The sequence below is a fragment of the Dendropsophus ebraccatus genome, chromosome 14 (assembly GCF_027789765.1).
Source record: "Dendropsophus ebraccatus isolate aDenEbr1 chromosome 14, aDenEbr1.pat, whole genome shotgun sequence".
Classification (NCBI taxonomy): domain Eukaryota; kingdom Metazoa; phylum Chordata; class Amphibia; order Anura; family Hylidae; genus Dendropsophus; species Dendropsophus ebraccatus.
In genome coordinates this window covers 25,325,973-25,352,537 of record NC_091467.1, presented here as the reverse complement: position 1 = coordinate 25,352,537, position 26,565 = coordinate 25,325,973, and the positions used below count along the sequence as shown (strand labels likewise).

The 26,565-nt window shown below is 41.7% G+C and overlaps 1 protein-coding gene across 1 annotated transcript in view; it reads left to right on the top strand.

The window, feature by feature from the left end:
• Positions 1-2,529: 2,529 nt before the first annotated feature.
• The window catches only part of LOC138772034 (keratin, type I cytoskeletal 14-like), a 29,264-nt gene continuing 5,228 nt past the window's right edge, over positions 2,530-26,565 (top strand). The window contains exons 1-5 of the mRNA XM_069952116.1: positions 2,530-3,000; positions 18,697-18,779; positions 20,892-21,048; positions 23,398-23,562; positions 25,782-25,907. Of these exons, the coding sequence (XP_069808217.1) occupies positions 2,623-3,000; positions 18,697-18,779; positions 20,892-21,048; positions 23,398-23,562; positions 25,782-25,907 (909 nt within the window). The 5' untranslated portion in view covers positions 2,530-2,622. The remainder of the gene's footprint in view (positions 3,001-18,696; positions 18,780-20,891; positions 21,049-23,397; positions 23,563-25,781; positions 25,908-26,565) is intronic.

The following is a 26,565-nucleotide window of genomic DNA, read 5'->3' as shown; positions in this document are numbered from 1 at the left end:
GTGCTTAAATCTGCAGCCTCAAGAACAATAGCTTTATGCTTTGGGGCAGTCTGCTAAAAATAGTACTGACATTGGTGAACTTCAAATTTAGACCCACTATAGATTTAGACCCACCAGGGTTACAGTTTTAAATCCAATAATGAGCCCAAAAGATCAGGTCAAAGACTTACTCATTTAGATCTCACTATAATACAGGAAATGTTAACCCACTGGGCTATCGAGACATATGGCTTAGGTCAAATTGAGATGTTGAGTCTACAGGTCGGCTGAATGATCCTTCCCATACACATGAACATTTGGAGTCACCGAACATTTATGTATTCTTTATGGATAGAGGTAAGCCCCCGTCAGCGTGCCCTAGTGCTAGCTTATTCCCTCTGAGAACAGGAAAGGGTCAGGAAGTCAAAAACCATCTCGCCTGACCCCTATCCCCTCCGACATAATATACTGTATCTTTGGAGAGTCTTGAGGCTTCCTTACTCCATAAGCCACTGGCAACGAGTTCAGCCATCTTTAGAATAACTTGTATGGGCATCTTAAAGGATTTATCACCCTTGTCCGCCCAAAGAGACTTTTCCTCAAGAATCCCAGGGCCGCTACTCCAAGAGCAATCCTTAAAGGTTGGTGTGTAGTGATACCAAAGCCAGAGAGTGCACAAGTCAAGGCAGGCAGGTTTTGGTCATGAAGGTGGACAGGCAGAGATCAGAACAGGCAGCAGACAAGAATATGATTTCAAAAGATACCAATATGGAGGAAGAATGAACACACCTTTAAAAGCACAGGAACCACAAGCAATAAAAAGACTGGCAGATGCAGTGGAACACTTTGGAGCTTATAACTTGCAACTAGGGTCACACTGATGCCATGTCCTGTGTTCAAAATAATAGCCATAAGTTTTATAATTGTATATGCACATGTGTTATATAGATGGAGGGTGATTCCTTAGAATGATCTCCTCTGGAGGACCCAAAGATCCTCTGATTGTCTATGAATACACAACAGCCCATAAAGATGAGCATAACTAAAGCATGCTCAAGTCCGATCATGCATTTGCATTTGAATACTGGTGGCTCAAGAAGTTGGATGCAGCCCTAGGGAGTCCTGGAAAACATGGATACAGCCATAGCTGTAACAACCCATAGGACCCACTTTTAGTGGCTTTGCTCAGTCGAGTAATGCTCTTCAACATTGTATTTTTGATAAGATCAGTAGTCAATATTTAGTGGTCCATATCCTTGAAGCTTTACTCCACCCGAACCCCTAAGTCTTGGTATTTGAATACCAGTGGCAAAAGAAGTTGGACACAGCCCTAAATCTGCTGGAAAACATGGATACAGCCATAGCTGTAAAAACCCATAGGACCCACTTTTAGTGGCTTTGCTCAGTCGAGTAATGCTCTTCAACATTGTATTTTTGATAAGATCAGTAGTCAATATTTAGTGGTCCTTATCCTTGAAGCTTTACTCAAGCATGCTCGAGGCCACCCGAACCCCGAAGTCTTGGTATTTGAATACCAGTGGCAAAAGAAGTTGGACACAGCCCTAAATCTGCTGGAAAACATGGATACAGCCATAGGCTCTATTCATATTTTCCTATACTTTCTAGGCCTGCATACAACTTTTTTAGCCATCACTATTCAAATGCTGAACAATCGGACTAAAGCATGTTCAAGTTACGTTCCTCTCTAGTCCCTACCATCACATAACTATAACCATAAGCACTGTACAGTTGTCTTCTAAACAGTACATGTCAACCTGTGATTATTACTGTACAGAGCTATTAACATAGCTCTTCAGTAAAGCAGCTTGTACTGTAAGCCATCACATCTCCCTGGGGTACGTCTTCTGTGTGTTCATCCATGGAGAATTCAGCTACACTTCCCTATTACCTCTCCTTTTCATTGCAGATATTAACATCTCCGAGAAGGTCGTAAATCAGTGAGTCCCAATCATTTACTCACATACTCCTTTAGGTCATGAGTGACTAAATTTTTCCCAAGACTCCCCCTTAAGCATATGAGATGACATATTTCTGTAGCCTTGGTGCTAAATACTTTTAATGGTAGCTAAGTGAACCTAATGTAAACACACACCCAGGCTAGAAGAAGAAGAAGAGCCATCATTACGGTAAGTGTTCCTATATTAAAGCTTACTTTCATCTAAAAGTCGTCCATGAATTGTTTGTCAGTGTAAGTGAACCTCTCGAGTGTTAGTTCTAGTAGTTAAGGAGTTAACACCTTTACACAGTGTAATTGTACTCTAGAGTCTGGAGAGCCGCAGCGGAGCTACTTGTGGTAGGTTTCTCAGAGTACTCGGCTGCAAGGATACTGTACTCGTACATGATTTGAGACTTGGCAGAACAGCCTCCACCTCTGACACACCTAGTTAGTATAATGTGAATGAGGGATGAAAAAAAAAAAAGGAGCGAGTTGTTATTCAAAATAATAACACCATGGATTGAGCAATGGGAAACGTACTTAATGAGATGACACAACCCTATTTGCCTCTCTAGGCAACTCCCACTCCGAAAGACATAAAGTAGACTAGCAAAGATTCTCTTCTGCTACACAGCAGCCGGCTGATGAGAGTTGATGTTTGGTAAAGGTCCTTAACTGGTGTGAAAATGAGCCACTACACTAGCAGCTTCCTGTCCTCATACCCCTCAGTCAATGGAGGCCTAGGGGAGTCCCACGGTTCTTCATCATACAGTAAAGGTGGTGGAAGCCAGATCTCAGTATCCAGATCCAGCTCCTTTTCTTCTGGGATTGGAGGCTATAACTACTCCAAGGATTATGGTGAACATCTACTGTCCAGAAATGGCAAGGAGACCATGCAAAACTTAAATGACCGCCTGGCTTCGTACTTGGAGAAGGTACGATCCCTGGAGGAAGCCAATGCCGATTTGGAGAATAAAATCCAGGAATGGCACAAAAAGAGGACACAGACCAAGAAAAGAGACTACAGTGCATATGAGAAGACCATCGCAGAACTTCAGTCCCAGGTATGAGATGTACATGTTGATACTCTATAATGCAACATGCTAGGTCTCCTGTCTGCATGGTACCATTCTAACTCAAGTTGTAGGGATACAGGAGGGGTCATGTGTCACCACTTAACTATGCAAAATAACCATTAAGGTGTATAGGAAAGATAAACACGTGGCAGTGGTAATGGTGTCTATCTCAGCTGTCCCATAGATTTCCAAGACACATATATCTTAGTGAAGGATTTGTGTGTAGCTTTCTTCTTTTACAATGTTATGATGCTGTGTCTGCCCGCCTCGCTATCCTCAGGATGACTTCACTTCACCTTTAAATTGCTTAATCTCTTAAAATGTAAAAGCTTCTGTCTCCCCTCTTACTTCCTTTCACCTATGTGAAGCACACCCCTCCATAATCCATAGATTCAAGCAGTCTTTAAGTATAGATCACCTAAAGGGACAATGGAAGTTTAAGGTGCTTGGAATATAGTAGTTAAAATCTAATCTTAAAACTCTAATCTAGAGTTTTTCTAAAAAGGCTAGGTGATAACCAACATGCCACCATTACAACTTATAAGAAGGTTCTTACCTAGCCTGTGACTTAAGGCAGACCTGTAAAGCACTCAATGTGTCCACTAGAAGATACCCAATGGACTGACCTTGGGCCTACAACATAGTTTTCTACTTTTGTTAATGAGGATGTGATGTATGATGTATATTCTTCCTCTACTACCTGATTGGTCTTCTTTAAAACTGGGTAATACTTTTAAGCCAAGGTCACACATACAGGTTGTGGTGCTGAACACTTTCTTATTGAGAAAAACCATAATCCCATCCATGTTGCATCCCCAAAAAATAAATAAATCCATCGGGTATGTCATATTGACTCACATTGAGCTTAAAGGGCATCTTAAAGTGTTTTCTTTTACTTCCAAAAACATTTGACATGTCAGAGAGACATATCAAAAGGTTTGAACAGTTGGGATCTGGGTCCTGAGACCCCAACTGATCAAAACTTTTATCATGTCCGTGTAACAGTAACTAGAGATGAGCGCAACTTCAGCATGCTCAAGTCCATCTGAACCCGGAAGTCTTGCCATTTCATTACCGCTGGCTGAAGAAGTTGGATGCAACCCTAGGGAGTTCTGGAAATCTGGTTACAGCCTATGTATCCAATAAGGCCCCATAAGCAAACACTAAATATTGGCTATTGATCTGTGTGAAAATACAATGGGGAAGAGTATTAATTGACTGAAGAAAGCCACCACGAGTAGGTTCTATACGTTTTAACATCTTTGATGTATGGAGGCATAGAACATGTTTCATTACATATACTCATCTATAGATGTGGGATATGTCTAAATGGATGATTGTATGTTAAGTCAACGCTCTGACCTTTAGGAATAGTACAAGTGTGAGGTCAAAAGTGTATAAGGCTATGTTTATATCAGATAACTAGTCTACTATACATCAGCATACTGACAGAACAGTAAGCAGATGCATAGCATACCATGGTGTACCTCAGGTGCAGCAAAAAACTGTAATTGGAAACTAACTGAATAAATCACATCAATAGTAAACTACATTAGGTCCATTGAAATAATGCACACAGTAAGGATAGGTTCACACTGAGCAAATCAGACAGAATCCTGCCTGTCTCAGTGTCCCATAGCCTGTCTATGGGAGAGCGCGTGCTCCTCTGCTGCCGCCGCTCAAGTAAGTGACACGGCAGCAGAGGAACGCACACTCTCCCATAGACAGGCTATGGGACACTGATACAGGCGGGATTCCGCGGCAGAAAGTTCCGCTGCGGAATTCTGCCTGATTTACTCAGTGTGAACATACTCTAAGGGTAGGTCCTGATATACATTGAAATACCATTATGCTCCTAAGGCTTCTAATCTCATCTCCTGAAGCTTCTAATCTGATGTGAACATACAGTAGCCTAAGAAATTTCTCATCCTTAGGTGCGATGTACATATCTGTATTACAGATCTAAGTGGCATAGGATGAATCCAATATGGCACCTATAGACCATAATGTTCCTTCATGAGGCTTCCTGGTCATTTGACATGCTCCATTGCATCCTGAGAGAGGTATCCTTCCCAAGAAGCACTGAATCTAGGGGAACTTATGATAGCAGGTGCATAAAACAGAACTTTAGGGACCATAGTACACATCTGGGCTACGTTCACGAGGCCTTATTGTTCCTCTGTGTTATTGGTCACATATCCAATTAATTGTAGAAAAAATTTCTCCAAAAACCACTATTAACATGCAATGGCATACTATATCATGTAATCCTAAATTAAATATTTAAGATGCTAATAAAGCAGACAAATACAGGTAGAACTAAGGCTGGTCCTAGACGGATGATACCACCAGTGATAGACAATTGTCCCAATAGTCTGTAGTACCAATAGAGTCCACAGTCCAAGCAATAAAGATAGACGGCAACCACCGCTCAACGTGACACAGGGGGCGAGTACTTGCAAATATCCACTGGTGTGGTTCCACATGAACAAGGTAGGTGGTGCACAGTCCCAAAATGGTTATCACAAGTCTTGCACATGAGTGAAAAAAAGGCTGCACTCACCATAAAGTTCTTAGGTTGATGCTTTATTGAGGCCAACAGCATAACAAATAGCAAGCGACAGCTGTTTCGCGTATCAACACATCTTCCTGAAGATGCATTAATACGCGAAACGCCCATCGCTTTCTATTTGTTATGTATTTTTTTTACTCTGCTGTTGGTCTTAAGCATCAACCAAAGGACTTTTTGGTGAGTGCAGCCCTCTTTTTTTACTTATGTGCAAGACTTGTACCAATAGAGTTGTTTGCAACTAATGGAGAGTTGGCTCATTTACATGAATTATCATTACAACATCTTATGGATAATAATCTGTTTATGGCCAGCATAACTTTCTAAGTACTGTCAGGACCTGATTAACATTTTCTATGGGAGCCAAGCTTTGCCAACGTGACGTGTTCATAAATAGAAACAGAAATTATAATAGGTATGATAAATAAAGCATTCAGGATTTAACACAATGATTAATAAACTGACACCCTGCATTATTGCGCTGATAAACATGATTAAGCCACCTTTTAGTTACTTCAAGGAGCAGGTGCCGGACATGTCCCAGTAAATTACAGTATAAAACACACCGTAAACAGCAACCCAACACAATGTATGCATTATGATCAAAACCTTTAAAAAGGGTTCAGAGGGGAAATTCATTGATGGCCTATCCAAAGGAGGATAAACCATCAGTAGCTAACCGGCATAGCTGATGCTGGATGCCGGCACCCCGCCAATCAACTGTTGACGGCCTTTACCAGAAAATCTCTTTAAGTTAGGATCAGATAGGTTGATCAGCACTTTCCTCATGAAGTTCTTTTTCATTGTTGGTCAAGGTGGAGCATATACAATAGGTTCTTCTGAGTAGCAGTAGCCAACTTATTCTAGCCATACACAATAAATAGCTTCCGGCCAAATGTTGGTTCGGCAACTAGCTATTTCTCTCGATTCACCAAATTTACCCTCTGCTTAGGCAAGTATCCGTGTGTTCTCAATGGAAAGAGGAGAAAAAACTGCTACCAGATGGAGATAATCTATCTTCCGAAGAACAGAGGACTGAATACTTTGATGGACAATAAGTCCATGAATACAAAAATAGCTTCTTGGCCTATAGTTGCCCATGTATGCTCTATAAGTATGGGGGCCTTTTTAAAGACCAAAAATGATATAATAAAAATACACAGAGGGTTCCGCATATTTGATGGTTCTTGTGAAATCACCCAATCAATAAGGATCCTTTCGTAAGGACTTACTATTGAAAGGGACCCACCATTTAAATGGCCAGAGATCAGAGATTTCTTGATACAGGCTGATCGCACCATTTGTGCAGGCATTAAAATAATCGATAGGTGTCTGCATATTTCCCATGTATACATGAACGGGGGGGGGGGGGGGGACTATCATAAAGTTAAAGGAGAACTACGGTCATTCTGTCAGCCAGCAGGGACAGGAGGAAATAATACAGAATCCCAAGTTACCTCTCCACGTCCCCGCTATGTGCAGCTACACCAGCTCCGGGACCCCAGAAGGAAAGCATTTTCCTCCGAATCTTGATGATGTCACGATAAGGGGGTAAATGCCTTCCTGGCTGATGGATGGCACACTCAGCCAATCAGTGACTGCAGCGGTGTCTTCCTCGGACTAGTCCTTTAAAGATACAAACCCACTTGCCGGATCCACAGCGAGTCCCCTCGCTGTGTATTTGCAGCGAGACTCGCTGCGGATCCCGGCCCTATACTTTCAATACCAGACAAACTCGCAGCAGGGTACATCCCTGCTGCGAGTTTGTCCGCAGCCCGCCCCGTTAACCCCCTTCCGGCTGGACACTATACATTACCGGGTCTCCGCTCCTGCTTGCTTCGGCGATTCCCGGCACGTTCCGCCCGGCCAATCAGTGTGCTGCCCCGCCGCAGCGCATTGATTGGCCGTGTGGGACGTGCAGACTTCGGGAGCCCCGAAGCAAGCAGGAGCGGAGACCCGGAAATGTATAGTGTCCAGCCGGCAGGGGGTTAACGGGGCGGGCTGTGGACAAACTCGCAGCAGGGATGTACGACCCTGCTGCGAGTTTGTCTGCCATTGAAAGTATAGGGCCGGGATCCGCAGCGAGTCACGCTGCAAATATGCAGCGAGGGGACTCGCTGCGGATCCGGCAAGTGGGTTTGTACCCTAAAAGGAATATCCAGGTCTAGCAAAACATGGCCCCTTTCTCCAGAAACAGCACCACTCTTGTCTTGATTTGGATGTGATTTTGGTTCTAAGTGAAAAGAGCTAAATTGTAATACCACACACAACCTGGGAACAGGGGTGGCACTGTTTTTGGCACCCCATCTGTGCTTTTTCTAATCCTGGATAATCCCTTTAATAGGTGACAGACTGATTAAGCTCTGCAAAAAATCTCACTGATCGGCGATTTTTCAAGGCACACATTGGGCCATGTAAAAGAGCCCTAAGTCATCGCAACAATGGGAGTTATGAAAACATGTGTGTAGATGATATGTCTGACAATCTCTAAAATAACCAATTCTAAAGATATCAAAATACCATAATACATAATTGCAAGAAAAACCTACGGCATATGAGATAGCACAACTTCCCTGGAGTTTATCGGAATGCGATCAGTCGCTTCCAAAAACAGGGCTGAAATGTAACCGTTCACGCATGTCTATGGTTCTTTGTGTGTGAAAGTTTCCTTGGTAGGGATGAAATTTCAGATGTGCAGACAGAAGAAACACATAGAACAATAATGCAGCACTATGGTATCGTGTTGACATAGCTTCTTAATTTTCATACACAGACAAAGACTTCTGCTCTAGGCGGAAAGCCAAAGAAATATGTTTACAATGGAAAAGTTAATGAAGAAAACATCACCCTTGCCTTCTAAGACCTCATACACATAGGCAGACCAGATTTGTAATATGGGCCATTGGCAGAGAGTATTTGCGAGAAGTTTACAAAAATGTAAAAACTAGAGATGGGCATGCTCCCTGGGAGTCCGTGAAAACCGGACTCCCTAGGGTTGCATCTAACTTTTTCGGCCACTGGTATTCAAATGCAGAACAATCAGACTCAAACATCTCGAGTTGCACTCATCCCTAGTAAAGACCCCATTTAATGACTGTCTATGAGTATAGTGGGCACCAAATAGCATTCTCACACCAAGATACAATATGGTCCCAAATGGGTCCAAAGATCTGCCACATTAAAGGTTTTACATTTGATCCCAACCTACAGCTGTGGTCTTAAGATGTAAAGTACATTGTCCAGGACATCTACATTGCTATGTATGAAGCCTGAATGGAAAAACGTGTTTGCTTGGGAAGCTATATCATGGGCGAATGGTCAACTCTAACGAAAATTTGTGGCATCAACTTTGGCTTCAAAGTTTTATGATCAATTTGTCTGGAATTTAGATGTCATGAAGTTTCTAGATACACAATCTGAACAATTGCCAGCCCATAAAATAGATGGCAAGCCTGCACAGTTATTAGTGGTAGTTTGTCACGATTCAATTGGCGTCATCGGTATGAAGCTCTCTACATTTTTGTGGGTTTATGTTTAATTATTCTAATGCTCTAGTTTCCTCCCACAGCCAAAAACATTGTTTTTCCTGGCTGTCCTTGTATATCATTCGGGTGACTGTGCTTAGTATCAGCATGTAAGCAGTATGAGTAGTGCATCAGTGCATGAGATCGCAATAGGACTAATCTATTCAGCCGCTGATTTCAGAACCAATATGGCACTGTTATAATAGTGCACCAACAATAGTATATCTTTAAATAATATTCCACCTAAGACACAAGAAAAGGTGAGAACCTGCTAATTCTGGCAGAGTGGGATGATCATCCAATGAGAGATGGCAGACAATGATTGGGCATGTTGGACTTCATCATACCCAAACCTTTTGTTCTGAATGACATAAAGAGAGGAGTGAAGCAGAGATGTTCTCTTTCCCCCATTCAGAATACACTGGAAAATTGAATGTTTATGTGTATGTAGAAGTGTGATAGCAGTCGTCCAACAGATTTATCGCCACTCTATTGAACCTTCTTCAATATACTGTTTTGGTCATATACATACTATTAACTATATATGTCATATCTAAAGCCTAAACAATAAACCCTTTAGGGGTAAGTGATTGGCGCCAAAGTCACCTCCGTCTTCTGCTAATACTTTGGCAGTTTGTGGTAAGGCCCTATTACACTAAACGATTGTGGGCCGTATTTGGCTGATAATCGTCTTGTGTAATACAAGACAACGATCAGCCGACATGAACGATGTCGGCTGATCATTGCTGTCGTTTGTCTTTCAACATGTTGAAAGACAAACGACCAGGATAGCAACGATCTTCTGCCATCGCTCCGTGGAATACTAGCAGCAGCAGCAGACCGCAGCTATCTTCTATGGGCTGCCCGGACATTCTAGGGATCACCCGGGCAGCCCCCCCTCTAGCTCCACGCGCCCCCCCCCCCAGCTCTCACCCACGTGTGTAATAGTACCAGCAGCAAGTAGGGAACAAGAGAAAACGAGCGCTAAAAGCTCTCGTTTGCTCCTCAATATCGCCCCGTGTAATAGGGGCTTTAAAGTTTCGACCAACATGAGAATACTCTGTCTAACCCTGGTCTAACCTTGGTCTAGTGATAATGTAAAAGAGCTATCATAATTATATTCAGCTACAAACAACAGATCTAAAGGCATACACTAGGATAACTTTTTACTACTTTCCCTTGAAGTAGATAACAGAACCTTCGAGGATAAACTAAATAGGTGAGACAGCTTCCATCAAAGATCCAAAAATATTTCTCTTTGAAGATTTCAGAAAGGAAAGAGCAGTACTATGACTTATTGTAAGCTGTTGTGTTTTTCTTGGCCAAAAAAAAGGTAATAAAATATTGATGTAAGCAATGGCTTAGAAAGGAATTAAGTAATTAAGTAATCACCGCCGCGGCCTGTGATTGGCTGAGCGGCCTATCAGCTGACAGGCCGCTGTGACGCTAGAGAGCGCGCCGGACCCCGGGAGAAGCGGACGGCAGGAGCAGCCCTGGAACGTGGATGGGTAATGTATATCGTTAGTCGCCGGCCACGCACCGCTATTACACGCAGCGGTGCGCGGTCGGCGTCCGACGAAAATAGGTTCTAACCTATATCAACGATCAGCCGATGATCGTTGTCATCGGCTGATCGTTGCATTGATCGTTGCATTTATTACACGGAGCGATAATCGGCCAAATCGGGCCAATTCGGCCGATTATCGTTCCGTGTAATACCACCCTAAGAGGGCGAAGCCTGAGGATCATGTGGCTTGGACTGCTCAGTCCTGAGCCTGGAGCTAGTAACTTAGTGGGATACTTTGACTATCTTATGAGATCAGCAACATTCCTATTACACAGTTATATCTAACACAAATAAAACATTGGAGGCTAAAAAAAAAAGAAGACAGAGGCCCTGGTTCCATTGTCGTAAATGTAGCCAGCAGACAACATGAAAATATCCTTGGATTAGAGTCTTAAGTTGGCCATAAATCTTCAACAGCTATTTCTTCTGTTCATTTCATATACTTGATGTTCTGAATGGGGACAGGGGAGATAAGCCCTTGCCATATTTTGACTTATCTTGACTGTATTTCCCTGTACTTCCTTCAGTCAACTTCATCTGTTAGAGGACAGACAGGAGGTGTCCATACATTCTACAAATGATATTTTTTCTAATGTGCTGTATATGGGCATCGGTATAACTAGAAAGGGCTTGGCCCCGCAGAAAACTTTTGATTGCCCCCCCCCCCATCCCACTGTAGGTAATCCCCTTATTTGTTAGCCCTGTAGATGGCATATGTTAGGCATATCCCTCGGTATCCCCCCTCCACCAAGTAGATAGTAGTAGGGAACTCCCCTACTGCCCCCTGTGATAGGCATCTCCCCTAGTGCCCCCCATGGTAGGCATCTCCCCTAGTACATATTGTCCCCCATGGTAGTAATCTCCCCTTATGTCCCCCGTGGTAAGCATTTCCCATAGGGTCCCCCATGGTAGGCGTCTCCCCTAGTGCTGCAATGGTAATCATCTCCCCTGGTATCGCCCAATAGATAGTGTCTCCCAAAATTGGCATCTCCCCTAGTATCCTACCCCCTGCCCCAGTACATAGTGTCCCCCATGGTAGACATCTCCCTTGGTAGTATGATGACAGCTCAGGAGACATAGTGTATTACATGCAGGGTTGGGCTCCATAAAAGCCGCTATGGCTGCTACAATGGTAGTTACGCCCCTGTATTTATGCCTCTTCCACCAGGGCCCGGGTATGACTGCTACCTCTGCATCCCCAACATCCCTATACTATATGTCGCCCTTCCCATAGTCATAACCATTATATATGTATATGATTTTGAAATGTTCATTTAGGAATATGGTTGCTTCATCGTCATTTTTAATGCATACTGCTTCAGGGATAGAATCGTGTAGATTAGCTCATCTTTGTTGAAAGATTACCTAGCCAAACCTAATTGAGTAATAAAAAAAAATCATCTATGAATGATCCTATGGAGCTTTTCATATAAAATATGTAAGGTATGATCCAGCCTATCATGGAATGCTGCTAAACAGTCAGCATTCCCCTGTGTTACCACATCCATCTATATGTTGACCGTGCCTTGTAATTACCCTAATTGTATAGACTTCTAAAAGGCCAAAATAGAAGATTAGTCATAATTACGCTTTTATGAGTTTGTGAACTGTGTGGTTTTGTTGTTCATAGGCTCCCATGGATCACACTATAGCTATAGTACAAAAAGAAAGCAAAACTCCCGGCCCCATTGGGATATATTACTAAGCTACTACAATTTGTTTTCATTCATTCATTTATTAGCCTAATTTAAAAAATTTCAAAAACTGCACCACGCCTGGGTGATTGTCTTCAATTTTCTTTTTAAAATTGAAACTAAACCTAAACTACATGACAAGTGGAAGTTCAAGTTCAAGAGATTAGTATAATGAGACAGAGATAGAGCAAACATATGTCACTGAGTTATTTACTTGGTAGTAGGTTCAACCTCCATGGACCCTGTACAACCCAATATTTTTACTAATAGCAATACTCTGCTATATACAAAAAAAATTCTCCAAGATATCACACTAGGTCGAGCAAGAAGTAAAAAGGTTGGGTTAAAGCAAAAGACAAAGGGACAGATGGGTATCTAACTAAGAGAATACTTACAGAAACGGGAACGTCAAAGCTCTTCGTATTTTTATTATGCTATATCCCTTGTTCATTAGTGTTAACTTTGACAGTACATGGTAAGGATTGGCCCAGCCTTCGTCTTGGGTGGCATAGCTCGTGATTGAAAGGAGGTTTGTGGAGTTGTTTCAAGGTGTTACTTGTGGTTCTTTACGTGATATATGTCAACCCAACCCTCGAAAACCCTACAAGCCATAGGCTATTATTGTGTGTAAACTCAGTAACCGCCTAGTAAAGTAACCAGGAAAGTGCATGATTATATACTTTCTCCCAGTTGTAGTAGCAGTAGAAGACTAGTATTTACACCATAATGCAGATGGGTTGAGGTGGGGTATCTACAAGAGCTTTTAACCAGAAGAGAGTATTTTAACACACTTTTCCCTTGTTGTAGTAGTAATAGTAGACTTTTAGGTACCCCATGCCACTAATGGGTTGATATAGAATAGCTACAGGAATTTCTAACCAAGAGAGAGAATTTTCACATGGTTCCTCCCACATGTAGTAGTAGATTTTCACATAAGTTCTCCCGGTTGTTGAAGTAGCAGCAGCAGTAAATTTGTAGATAACCCATGTTGGTGATGGTTTAACATGGCGTATCTACAGGAGCTTGAAACTGGGAGACTATAAATAAATATATATATATATATATATATATTTAGATATCCTATAGTCTATAAGTCTACCCATACCTTTGTGGCACTCTCATCGGCTCACACCAGGAAGTGACCGCAGGACGGGTGTACGGGGCGGTGTGATCCAGGCACCGTCGCTGGAACCAGGGAGGTAAGTGACCTCCGGCCTCCATAACCACCCCCGGCTAAATGAAATAATACCTCCGGGCCGGAGTACCCCTTTAAAGGACTATAAGCCTCAACACATCCCTTTGGTTCCACAATAGGCCTCTGCAGTTACCCAGCACCCTGCTCTGTACTGTCAAGGGGAAATAACCCAGATATAGCTATCTAAAGATGGGTACAGTCGCCTTCTATGGAGAGTTCTAGCTTAGTTTAAACCATGTCATGTTCTAAGGCTTCTAGTTGGAGCAAAACACTTTAAAGGGGTTGTTTAGCGAAAATCTTTTTCTTTCAGATCAACTGATATCATAATGTAATATCAATTTGTATTTACTTCTATAAAAAAATCTCGTCTTCCCATACTTATTAGCTGCTGTATGTCATACAGGAATTGTTTTATTTTCAGGATGACACAGTGTTCTCTGCTGACATCTCTGGCCGAGACAGGAACTGTCCAGAGCATGAGAGGTTTTCTATGGGGATTCATTGAAAACCAGAGAAAGCACTGTGTCAGAGTGAAAGTAAAAAAACATTTCCTGCAGGACATACAAAGCTAATAAGTATGGGAAGACTTGCGATTTTTTAATAGAAGTAAATTACAAATCTAAATAACTTTATGATATCCGTTGATTTGAAAGAAAAAGATTTTCTCTGGATAACCCCTTTAAGGAAATGTCACATCCAAAAGGTGATGTCACAGAGCTATGTTGCATATCCTTCTTTCCAGAACTTCTAGAGGAGCATGAATGGCCTAAGCATAATTACCTGATCAGCAAGCTCCAGACATGTAGTGACATTGAGCAACAGAAGAATAGGCACCCTTTTGGACTTAAGGAACCTAAGGAACGTTACCCCTTTGGACTTAAGGAAGCCAATTACTGACTTGAAGAGACGTTAGCTACAAAAGGTGGTGCCAAAAAAACTACTTTGCTTATTCTTCTTCACAGTTGGTTTGGCATTAGATATCTATTGGACCTTGTAACCAATGCCACTTATGGTGGACATACAGTGTACATCCCATATCTGGTTCAGAACTTTGAACCTCTTGTTTCCAACTTTACATTTGTAGGATCTGTGTCGACAATGTCCATATCTGAATGTATACGGACCTAAAATAGACAGAACATGGCAACACACGAGGGCATGACCTGTTCCTTCGTAAGTGACCTGATTCTCCTTAGAATTGTGCACCATAGTTACAGGCTATTAAATTGCATACAAATAATAATTTTGCATTTGAGCGCTGTTACGTGCAGATGATTGACCTCATACTGTAGGCTGGTTGAGGCATCCTGCCTATTCTTCTGTTGCTCAATGTCACTACATGTCTGGAGCTTGCTAATCAGGTAATTATGATCCTTTCAATGGCATGACGGAGATGATCCTGATCTACTCTGACTTTAGCGTCTTAAACAATGTACAGGCCATCTAGGGAAACTGAGCCAAACCAAACCTCTCGGTAGTAGAATTTTCCAGATGATTTCTGATACCGGTCATGTAAAGTCACACATGTCACTGGATGAACGAGACAGATGCATTAAGGCATGATTAGGCAGTAGGCATGTAGGCAACTTTAATTGTAGTATAAGTAATCGACTTGTGAGACCTTGTAGCTAGGTACTGTATGCTTACAAGAGTTGTCATTTAGCACAACCTATGTTGGACTAGACCAAAAGAGGGGTCAATCCAGGACCAATGCAAATAGACCATAAACCATAGACCATAATAGGAAAAAAAAAATTGTTTAAAGTTTTTATCAATCTGGCTTTTGGTGTTCGGACCTCCACCGAACATTAGATAGAGCTGGGGAAGTGACTCACTGTGTACCCCAACTTTAAACCCTTTGTTTGAGCTTTTTTTGTCTAAAATATGGCCATTTTTGGATATATTTTGGGCCTTCAAATAATCAAAATAAGCTTCAGTTAAAATTAGTTACTTTTGGTAGTATAGCTTTTCCTACAACCCCCAACAACGTCCAGCAAGATTGTCCAAAAACAAACCAAAAATGCCCTAACATACAGCTAATGCCAAGGTATACTTTCTCTATACAGATATGTATCTCAGTCATCTGTATATTATACCCTGGGATGTATACACTTAGGTTTTGCCCTAAAATTATCTTTTTATTTACAATGTTCTTTTGAGATTAAGACAGGATTAGTATTGTTGGAGGGAGTCTCCCCAGTCGCACTCACATAAGACAGTATGAGAAACCTAAACCGGCAGTCAACACGGAAGAGGAAGTGGTGGCTGTCTAGACCCAATAAACCTCACTATGGATTATTCAGATTTGTTTTGAGACAGGTTAGACACATACTTTTTGAATTCATGTTTTTCACTGCAAGTTTTTTCATTACAGGTTTTATCACTATTTATGTCATCGGAATGTAAGCTCTTACGTCTTACATGTCTGAGTAGTTGTCTGTAAAGGCTGATTTTGACCATATACGTATAACTAGAACTGTAAAGTTGATATATTTGGTGCTCAATAAATTAAATTATTATTATTATTATTATTATTAAGATGATGATTATTTTTATTTAAAGAAGATGCCTACTTTTTGTAATTTCTTTCACAAAGATCAAACAAAAATAGATGAGAGTCCATTTAGAGGTTCAAGGACCCAAGGCCCTCCTGGCCATGTTGTGGCCATCGAAAGTAGTTGCAAAGCAGAAAACAATGGGACAGGTTGTTTTATGCAATTTGAGCAATTCCCATTGACTTTAAAGGGAGTTGGGTAAACAGTATTGCACCATGCACTACAGTACACTATTTCCCTAACTTGAGAGTCCCGAAAACAGCATAGCTTGGTTTGCTTCTCTCTCTACGTAACTCTTATCAGTGTCAAAGGGAAATTGGCTTGGCTGTTTTGGACTTCCTGACCACTTCCAGTGGCCATAAACAGGACAGAGGGCCCAGCGGGCTCTTACTGTGGATATGCATAAATGTTCCAGATGGGAGTACCCTTCTAAAGCAAATGTACCAGCAGGTACATCGCTTTAATATTTTCACATTAATAGACCAGCGCCGTTGTGGGGATGCCAGTGCCGCAGTTCTTTTTTTGAACCGCGCCCCAGTTCCCATGCATGGCGGTGGTCTATTCCCAGTCTGGTCTATTCCCAGTTACCTCCAGTGCTTTAGGCCCGGCCGGTGACCGGGAATAGACTGGCGGCATCCCCGTGCGGAGAACGAGTGGCAAGCAAGCGCTGATGTGACTGGTTGGCGCTCACTTGCTAATCCAGATCGGCCCATGTAATAGGGCCTTAACACTTTTTTATGTTTATGTGGCATGGACTTAATTATATGCTGCTCCCATTACATTATGCTATTCATGAAATTTCCCTCTCGTAATAGACCAATCAGTAAACACATTCTCAGTTGAAAGAAATGATGTAGCCACAATTTATGAGCAATGATATCCAGAGGCTTACCTTTAAGATCTTGGGCCCTAATGCAAAATTTGCAGCAGGATGCAGATGTATCATGGCAGAGTGTTGAGGACCCCCTCCCCCACTCCGACACCAAAGCTTTATAGAGTCATATAACATGTTTCCCTATCATGGGTGCATACTGTACTTGAATGAGATTGGTGTCTTGGCCTTCTTTCTTCACCAGCTACGTAAATGTCAGTCATTCCTCACCCAAGAGACCGGCACAATATCCCCATTAAAATAAATAAATACATTTGCTTTTATTTGGTTCTAAAGGAACCACCCATTGTAGCATTATATCTCTAATCCTACATTAAAGGGCATTCTACCCACGGGCCATTATTGTATCGTAATAGTAAGTGGGCAGCTTGGTATCGTTTGGGCAATGTACAGCAGTTTTTGAGGTCAGGCTTCACATACAATTACCAGGTATCTGAATAGATGTTTTGTGTGACTGTTGTTCGCATGGCAGATCACAATGGGACCCACCCTTGATCTCTGCTAATATTACAGATGGATGGATTAACACATTTACATTAGCAAGTTATTGCTAGAACTTCAAACATGGAGCCTACGCCTTGTGAGTGACATAAACTAGCAAAACACCAAGTTACTCCTCTAGTAAATGCTTCTGACACCTTACAGTCATAGTGTTTGTGTAGTCATATAGAGAGAGCGAGTGATATCATTATGTCAGAACATATCTCTTCTAATCTCCAGACAATCTTCTACACAGTCAAGAGGAAGAAACCTTACATGAGATTGCTAAGTATTCTTATTGATCTCCTCATCCAGGCCAGCCACTGTACACTTGGAAGAACCAGTATAGATCCGCGCATCTGGACCATGCTGGAGAAGTTGGATGCAGCCCTAGGGGTCGTGGAAAACATGGATACAGCTGAATCCAACTTCTTCAGCCACAAGTATTCAAATGAGGAATGATTGGTCTCAAGCATGATCCACTTTCCCTCATTTGGCTAAGAACCAGGACTCTTTCAGTGCTTAGTGGACTTTTAGTCCAGGTCCAGATTGACTTCATGACATTGGAGATCAGAACAAAATGATCTTTATCAGTTATAAATGGGTTTTCCCCAACAAGATAACCCGTATATGGCACGAGGACATCTTAGATGGTGGCCTTGGAAAGAGTGTCTCTGTATCTCTGGTCGCCCATATGTGAAGGTCCACAGATTCCTCTAATGAAATTGACTTATTAAGTGCATTACTGTCACATCATAGTAAATGGGAGATCCCAACAACCGCTTAGTGGTCTAAAGTGCCAGTCCCATAGCCTCTTCACTCTAGAGGCCAGTGGGGTCCCAGGACCTCTATAGAATATCTACAGTAGAAAACATTTCACCCAGGACTGATAGGGGAACATGTTATATTGACTGCGAGACATTTGTCTTCTTACGGACATTTTAATGTGTTCTTTCCAGAAGACAAGGTACATCTGTATGTAGTACAGAGTCACATGACCATAACACTGTCCTATTTTAGGATATGTATTGTGACCATAGTACCTTGACGTTTAATGGTTCTGCTCAACCGAACGTAGACTGTCATAGAAGCCCATAGTGATCATTATTCAGCTTAATATAAATGTATAGAAGCTTATGTCAAAGGAAGTAGAATAAAGTTTTTCTGTTTCATTAATTTATTAAATGAGTCTTTTTCTTTGTCCACAGCTTATTAATGGGCAGTTAAATGGCGCCAAATTAACCCTACAGATGGAAAATGCCAAACTCGCCTCCGATGACTTCAAACGCAAGTAAGTAACTGGGTTCCATACATAGTACAGGGCTAGATTTACTGAATAAGATATCATACAGTATATGCAACCAGGAGACAGTGTTGCTCCATATACAACTCCTTACAAATGCCAGGGGTCACAATTTGTGGTTATTTGTAATTCAAATAAAAAAAAAAAAATAAAAAAAAAAAAATATATATATATATATATATATATATATATTATCTGTAAGCTCAGAAACACTTTTAATACAAAGTTTTATAGAACTGAGCTAACAAAACAACTGAACAAGGGAACACCCTTATTATATTTAGTCCTTTTAGAGCCTAAGTAATAATAGGGATCCGTGTTGTAATAACGCACATGTTCCTTCAATCATTTTCCTACTGAATATAATAGTCAATAATAATCACCCATCCGGTCACATACTTTACTAAAGGTTTACAAAACATAAAGAACTGCACTTACTGATCACTTTATGGTCATGTTCATGTCATGAAGTGGTTTATCAAAATACAACTAAGCTCCCTAAATCCTTGTAGGTGAACATTCTTGTTAAAATCAAGCATTGTTTTGAACCATTTACTGGTAGAGCAATTTTGAAAATACATAGTCAATTTAGATTTTTTTAGAAAAACTAAGGGCAAAAATTATAGGCATTTAGTACTGCAGACAGTGTCAGACTGGCCCACCAGTGGAGTTGAGGATCCTCTGGTGGGCCCCCAGCTTTAGAACCTGCACTAACACTGAGTGACATGTCGTTTCATGGTTTCACTGGGTGCAGGCCTCAAGGGTTAATGTATGACATGCTTTGCCTTCTAGAGATGAGCACAATTTGAATACCGATGATCGTTTGGCATTTGAATACCTGTGGCTGGAGAGGTTGGATGCATCACTAGGGAGTCCGGGAAAGATGGATACAGCCATAGGCCATAGGCTGTATTCATGTTTTCTACGCAGCCTTAGGGCTGCATCCAACTTCTTCAGCCAATCATATGCCGAGACTTCCAGGCCTGGACGGACTTGAGCTTGCGCTCATGTGTAGTTTGCACCTATGCACCTAATGTCTATGCATAGTTATGGTTTTTAGCAAACACAACTAATCTCCCTCAGGCCTGGTGCTGAACTTTTGGACTTCATAAAATAATAGTGTTGATTTTGAGGTGCTGTAAAACTATGACCCCCTTTATGACCCAGTTATTATGATACTTAAAAAATGTCCGCTACCTTTTTCACACTGCACATGCTTGAGATGTAATGGACTGTGGATAATTATTCCAGATAAGGTAAAATAAACATAACCTTGGAGAACACATTGAAATTCTGCCAAATTCCTACATGTGAAATGTTACACCAAGGTTTCGAATGTGACGTTATACTCATAAATGATCTCACCCGAGAAGTAGAGGAATTCCCCGAATACACTCTATAAGAAATGGCCTGATTGGGTTGGTTTGTGTGACACAGTTAGATGAAAGAAGTCATCATCTTCAGAGCCTGGTTAAGGTGTTGTATAGGGTTGGAAAATGCACGCAGCCTTTTTCCAGAAACAGCACCACCCCTGTCAGTGGGTTATATCTGGTATTTCAGCACAGCTCCATTGAAGTGAATATGGTACAGTGGCCTATGGACAACACCAATGTTATTGTGCCTTCAATGTTATTGAAGGCACTATTTTTAGTGATGAGCAAATAGTGAAATATTCGAATATTCGCTATTCGTACAAATATCTCCCCAATATTCAGGAAACCGCTTTAGTCATTGATTGGCTGAGAAGGCAGCTCCTGTGGTGTTGTGATGCCACAGGAATCAGGAGACCAGAAGCAGATTTGACCAGCGGCTGTTCTGGGCTTGAACAGGTTTTCTCCCTCCAACATCTGCCATTGGGGGTGAGTCACCAGGTCACCTTACACATTAGATCATTGGACGATTCCTAGGGCAATGACCTAGGACAAATTACCTATGTGGTTCCACTAACGTTAGTATAGCTAACTTTGGCTACACTACCAGACACAACCAACAGTGGTGCCGTTTCAGGACATAAAGGAATAAATCCTTCTTACTATTTTATATAACCCCTATAGGTTTTTTTTAAGTCTCCCTCATGTATGCGGTATTTTATAATTCCAGATATGATACAGAGAAGGCATTCCGTGCAGCCTTGGAGGTAGACTTGGAAGGCCTTCGTAAGGTCATGGACAATCTCACTATTGTCAGAACAGACCTGGAGATGGAGATTGAAGGAATGAGGAAGCAGCTGATCTACATGAGGAAGAGCCATGAGGAGGTATTGTCCCATTCCATATTCCTTTTGTATCGATGTGTTCTCATTGCTTAGGTGTGGACACAATAAAAAGTTTTGGGTAAAGCCTCATCTACAAAAACAATGAAGACAAGACACCAAACTCATGAGTAACATCTATATAAATGTAAATGGACAAAAGCAAGTGAAGAATTCATAAGACAATATGGCTGAATAGAAAATATAATAAGGATACTACTTTGGTGTACAAAGAGTCTGGTATCTATCTATTATCAACAGTGATACAGTACAGAAAACAATTATAGTAAGATTATCAACCAACAATGGGTCAGTTACTGTATTTATTCAAGCCTATGGGTTAATTCTACAACCAAGACAAGTGCATAGATTGTATTAACTGTGAATTGTAAAAGACTATAATAAGAATGAGTCAATATGGCAAATTAAAGGGAACTAGTCTTGCCATAAACCTAATAGACATTGTCAATAAGGCTCCTAACACAGTCCTAACAAGTCCCAACCAACAAAGCCCCAATGCTCATACCAGTGCCTCGGTCTATCTTTGTTAAGACTTGCATTCATCACAGAGGGGTGAGCTTGAGTACTTATACCAGCACATGTCTATTTTCAGTAGTTCAGGCTGTACATCGCACATACGTTTTTGGGGCTTTGCAGGCTGGGTCTCGGGAAACACAAAGATGCTTGGGCATTGTGTTAGGAGCTTTAATGACAATGTTTATAAGGTTTATAGCAAGTTCGGGGATGACTGTTTCCCTTAGGGCCCGGAGCTTAAAGTGTACCTAAACATTGCACAGACTTTGACATGTAATAGATGCAAGTCAGAAGTTTGGATAGGTAGAGGGTCAGGTGCTGAGACCCCAACTATAGCTGGAACAAAGAGGCTGAAGAGCCTGACTGAGTACTATGCTCTTTCGTTTTCTTCTCCTCATAAAGTCGAGCCTGCGGTGTACAGATTCAAGTAAAAGTTTATGAGACTCTATTACATCTCAGGAGGTTGTTTAAGTTTTCGGTACACTTTAAAGTTTCTAGCTATTCCTCACAGCCTAGCCGTGTTGGACTGGAGTTTCTTGGTCCCACCAGAAAAGATTCTGAAGGTCCACCCACTATTCATACAGATCAGATTCACTACATTTGTTGCACACACACAACATCAATAAACTCTTATAAGTTGCTTGCAAATGGTCCATAAAAAATGGAGGCCGGTATACCCTCTCAGAGCCTCCTGAAAGTTAATCTAGTACTCTGTGGGGTCTGTCCAACTTTGGAACCAAGAGACAACGGATAGCACAACCTATTCTTTAATATACTGTACCATAATGTAATTTCATTTAGTTTTAGTACTAGATATTCTCATTCACATGTCCATATGTTTTGTGGACTATATTTTGAGTCCGCAATGTGCAAAAAAATATCCATAGTGCACATCCATGTTATACGTTTTTTGCAGATCCACAAAAAGTGGTAGTTGATAAAGTTGAACTAATTAAAAAAAAAAAAAATACTAGCTTTCCCCGTCCCTAAAAAGAGTCATATGATCGCTTGGCAGCCATTTCCCTTGCCGATACTGGTTCACTTTGCTGCCAGGAGTAGCTAAAACAGTGATGTCGCAATCTGTCACAAAAAATGGTCGCCAAGGATCTGCAATCCACAAAAAAACGGATCCCATTGACTTCTATTGGTGTGTACGTGCTACAACTGTGGTTCGCACATGTCCTAAGGCAAATCCAAATATTGCTGACATGTCAGTAAGGCCATAGAAATCAAACGGTTCTAAATTAGTCCGCAACGGCGGATCCACAATTACACACAAATTAAGAATGATTCCTTATTCACATATAATAGTGTTTCTTAGCCTCTGTATTATATGCTTTGATAAAATTGTACTTCTAACAATGGCCGGACCCAAATAGATAAAAGGATAGTACACATAGAAATGTGGAGTATACTGGAATCAATGGTATTGGTAGAACGGACGGCACTCCAAACAGGTGGTGGCACACGTGGTGGAAAGGTCCAGCAGCAGGTAGATAGAAGACCCAGCACTCACCATATGAATTATGCTTATTTATTCAAGTGCAGCATGCATTAATAGCACAGTAAGGATGAGTTTCGGCCAAGCATGGCCTTCATCATCTTTTCTCAAGCTAATGAAGGCCATGCTTGCCCGAAACGTGTCCTCACTGTACTATTGATGCATGCTGCACTTGAATAATTATAAATCATGTGGTGAGTGCTGGGTTCTTCTATCTACCTGCTAATGGAATCAATAGCTCAACTTCCATCTTTCCTTGACTCCCCATTTCCCAGTTGCAAACCTAAAATGTGTTTGATTGTTTGTTTTTATTGATGTAGGACATGAGACGGGCCCGAGCTCAGAAGCAAGGTTCAACAGTCAATGTGGAAGTCGATGCTCCCAAGGGAGCGGATTTAGCTAAGATTATAGCTGACATGAGAAAGGAATACGAAGCCATCATCGATAAAAACCGCAGAGAAGTTGAAGAGTGGTACCGACAACAGGTAGGAGGAGGTTACACACCAGGTGCACACAAAAGTGTCGCAATGGATGGAAGAAAGGCTTTACAGATCTCTTCTTCTAATTCTAGAATTAGAGATTATTTTATACTTGTTTCTTACAATTTAATAGAAAGGGTACATCGTGTGTACTAGGGGAAAGGGCACTCTGTGGTGGTGGTGCTCATGGTGGGACAGCGTCCCAGAAATAGCGGTAAGGAGAATCCCGCACTCACCAAGTTGAGTTATGCTTGTTTATTAAGTGCAAAACATCATAAAGTGCAGGAGGTGTTCCTGTATCTTATGATGTTTTGCTCTTAATAAACAAGCATAATTCAACTAGGTGAGTGCTTGATCTCTCATTGCCCCTTAACTTTTTGTTCTGTTTTTGGAGTCATCGGTTTATGGATATGGCTAAATTTTTACATGGTTGCTTGAAACATCTCTCAGGATGATCATGGTGATGGTCATGCCATAGAATCTAAAACTCACTTATGGGAGGGAAAAAAGTTCCTAAAGTTTATTGGCTTCTTCTTGAAACCCTTGTAATTGTCATATAGCACGGTTGGCACCTAGGTGGAGGGAGCCCAGTATTTATCTATAATTCGCTGCATGCTTCTACCTGCTCTCTGCATACATTAAATTTGTCTCGGCTCCTGTGAAATATCCAGTATAGAATTTGCTCAGCCTGGCACCGCTCCCTGCCAACACATGCCACTCAGATTAGCTTGATAGGAAAAAATGTTGTGTTTGTTCCACTTAATGCTATTCCAATTTAATTTCGACTGTAGTTATCTTGGCTTATCGTCAAATTGGAACATGTTCACTCCCCTGTATTTTACCTGTAGCGATACAGAGACATAAATAATACTATTGTTAGTGGAGAAATTTTTTTTACAAAAAGCCTGTCTCTCATTTCCTTTACATAGATATGCATGACATTATAGTCAGACAGGAAAAAACGTCTTCCGTACTTCTTCAAGAAATATATGTTGGTGCTCAGTATATAGTGCTGTAGAGGGGTGGTGGACCTAGAAGAGAAAGGGTCTCATAGGAAAGATCAAAATGAGTCTTCTCGACTCCCTTTCTATGACCTTTTGGTCAATGCATTTCCATGACCCTTTCAATGACCGTTCACCCCTCTACACCATCTCTGTGACCCTTTTAACCAATGCTATTCCTCTAGCGCTGGGATCGGGAACCTTCAGCCCTCCAGCTGTTGCAAAACCACAATTACCATCACACACAGTGGGAAACCCAACTGGTCCACTGGTTGACCACTTCACCTGTGGGCTGGTTGGATTTCACACTGTGTCAGTTTCTGAGTCCTTTTAGATCCATTTAGTAGCGCGTTGCTTCTATTATAGATATTTAGGTAACTTTTTTTTTTGGCTTCCATTAGTCAACTATATATACTGTTAGGTTGCACTTTTTGTGTAAGCTGTTCTATGATCTTGTGTGTTGTTGACTAGTTTTATTATGTGGCGGACAGGTCCATTTTCTGGCACAGGAAGGACGTAATCCATATATTGGACGTTTTATTATAACTTTATTACATGTAAAATTATTGCAGGCTAAACTAATTTTGATAATTTGTTTGGTTAAAACTAATCTAGCATACTTTGCATACAGCTTCAGTGCAGATCTTAGTGTCTCTGTGTGTCTCTGTTACAGGCTACATGGCATATGTTGTCTGATCCTGCAATAGAATTGAAGAGAACAGGAATCCTGCCACCACTAGCTGCCCCAGTACCTTAAAGTAGAACTCTGGGCTCCAGCTAAAAATTCGGTGTAGGCAGGGGAAGGGAGGAACATAATAAAGAATCTATACTTACCTGTCCCCGTGCCCCTGCAGCGCTGCATCAACAGCTCACTGACTAAAGCCGGTCTTTATTTTTTCCTGGCCTCCTGCATCGTCACATCATGGAGGGAAGTACCTGCTCAGATTGTCAGTGACTGCAGCGGTGTCCCGCTCCAGTCACTGACATTTCTTAGCTGGAATGTGATGTTGCAGGAGCTGCAGGAGGCTGGCAGTGATGCAGCACTGCTGGGCTACAGGGAAGGGTAAGTATAGCAAAAGAGCAACCTATGCCATACAATAATTTCTCAGTATTCAAATTCAGTACTTTTGTATGCTAGCAAAATACTCAACAGGCTGTAACTCCTATCACAAATGGACCTACATAACTTGTGATTGACATACTATGCATATTATGTGTTCCCAGTCATCAACAGTCCAGCAGGAAGTAAGTACAAACACTGAAGCCCTACAAAGTAGCAAAAACCAGATCAAGGAACTAAAGAGAACTCTGCAGGAGCTGGAAATCGAATTTCAAGCAGAGATGAGTAGGGTAAGTATCATTCATTGGTCTAATTCTTCTGATGTTCCTCACTAAGGCTATGTTCACACTACGTAAAACTACGGCCGTTGTTGCCGATGGCAACCACGGCCGTAGTTTTTGTGCAGTGCAACACAGCGTATTGAGCGATGGGATCCCGGCCGGAGCGTACACACATCGTATGCGCTCCGGCCGGGATCTGTGCAGCCCAGCAAATAACTGACAGGTCAGTTTTCTGCGGCCGGAATTCAGTGAATTCCGGCCGCAGAAAGACCTGTCAGTTCACACAGTGAAGCGAGCGGCTCACTGTGGGCTATGGTGAGCTCTGATGCGGGCGCGCGCTTAAGTACTTAAGTACCGGCCGAGATGATCCGGCCAGAGACCAGCCGTATCGTGACCTGGCAGGGGTCATGAAACGGCCGGTCTCATACGTAGTGTGAACATAGCCTAAAGGTGGTGAAAACTGGCAGCTAACTTTACTTATGTGCAGGCAGGGCCTGGATTCTTCATGCAGCCCTCTATTATTTGTCGGTCACATACAGTATCTCTCTTGTATTCAGAGTTCTGCTGCCGATAAATGAGAATTTTTAACTTTTTAATAAGTTGTTGAACTAGCAATTGGTCACTACTCGTCCCATATAATATAGATCTAAGTGTCCATAGTCTTGGA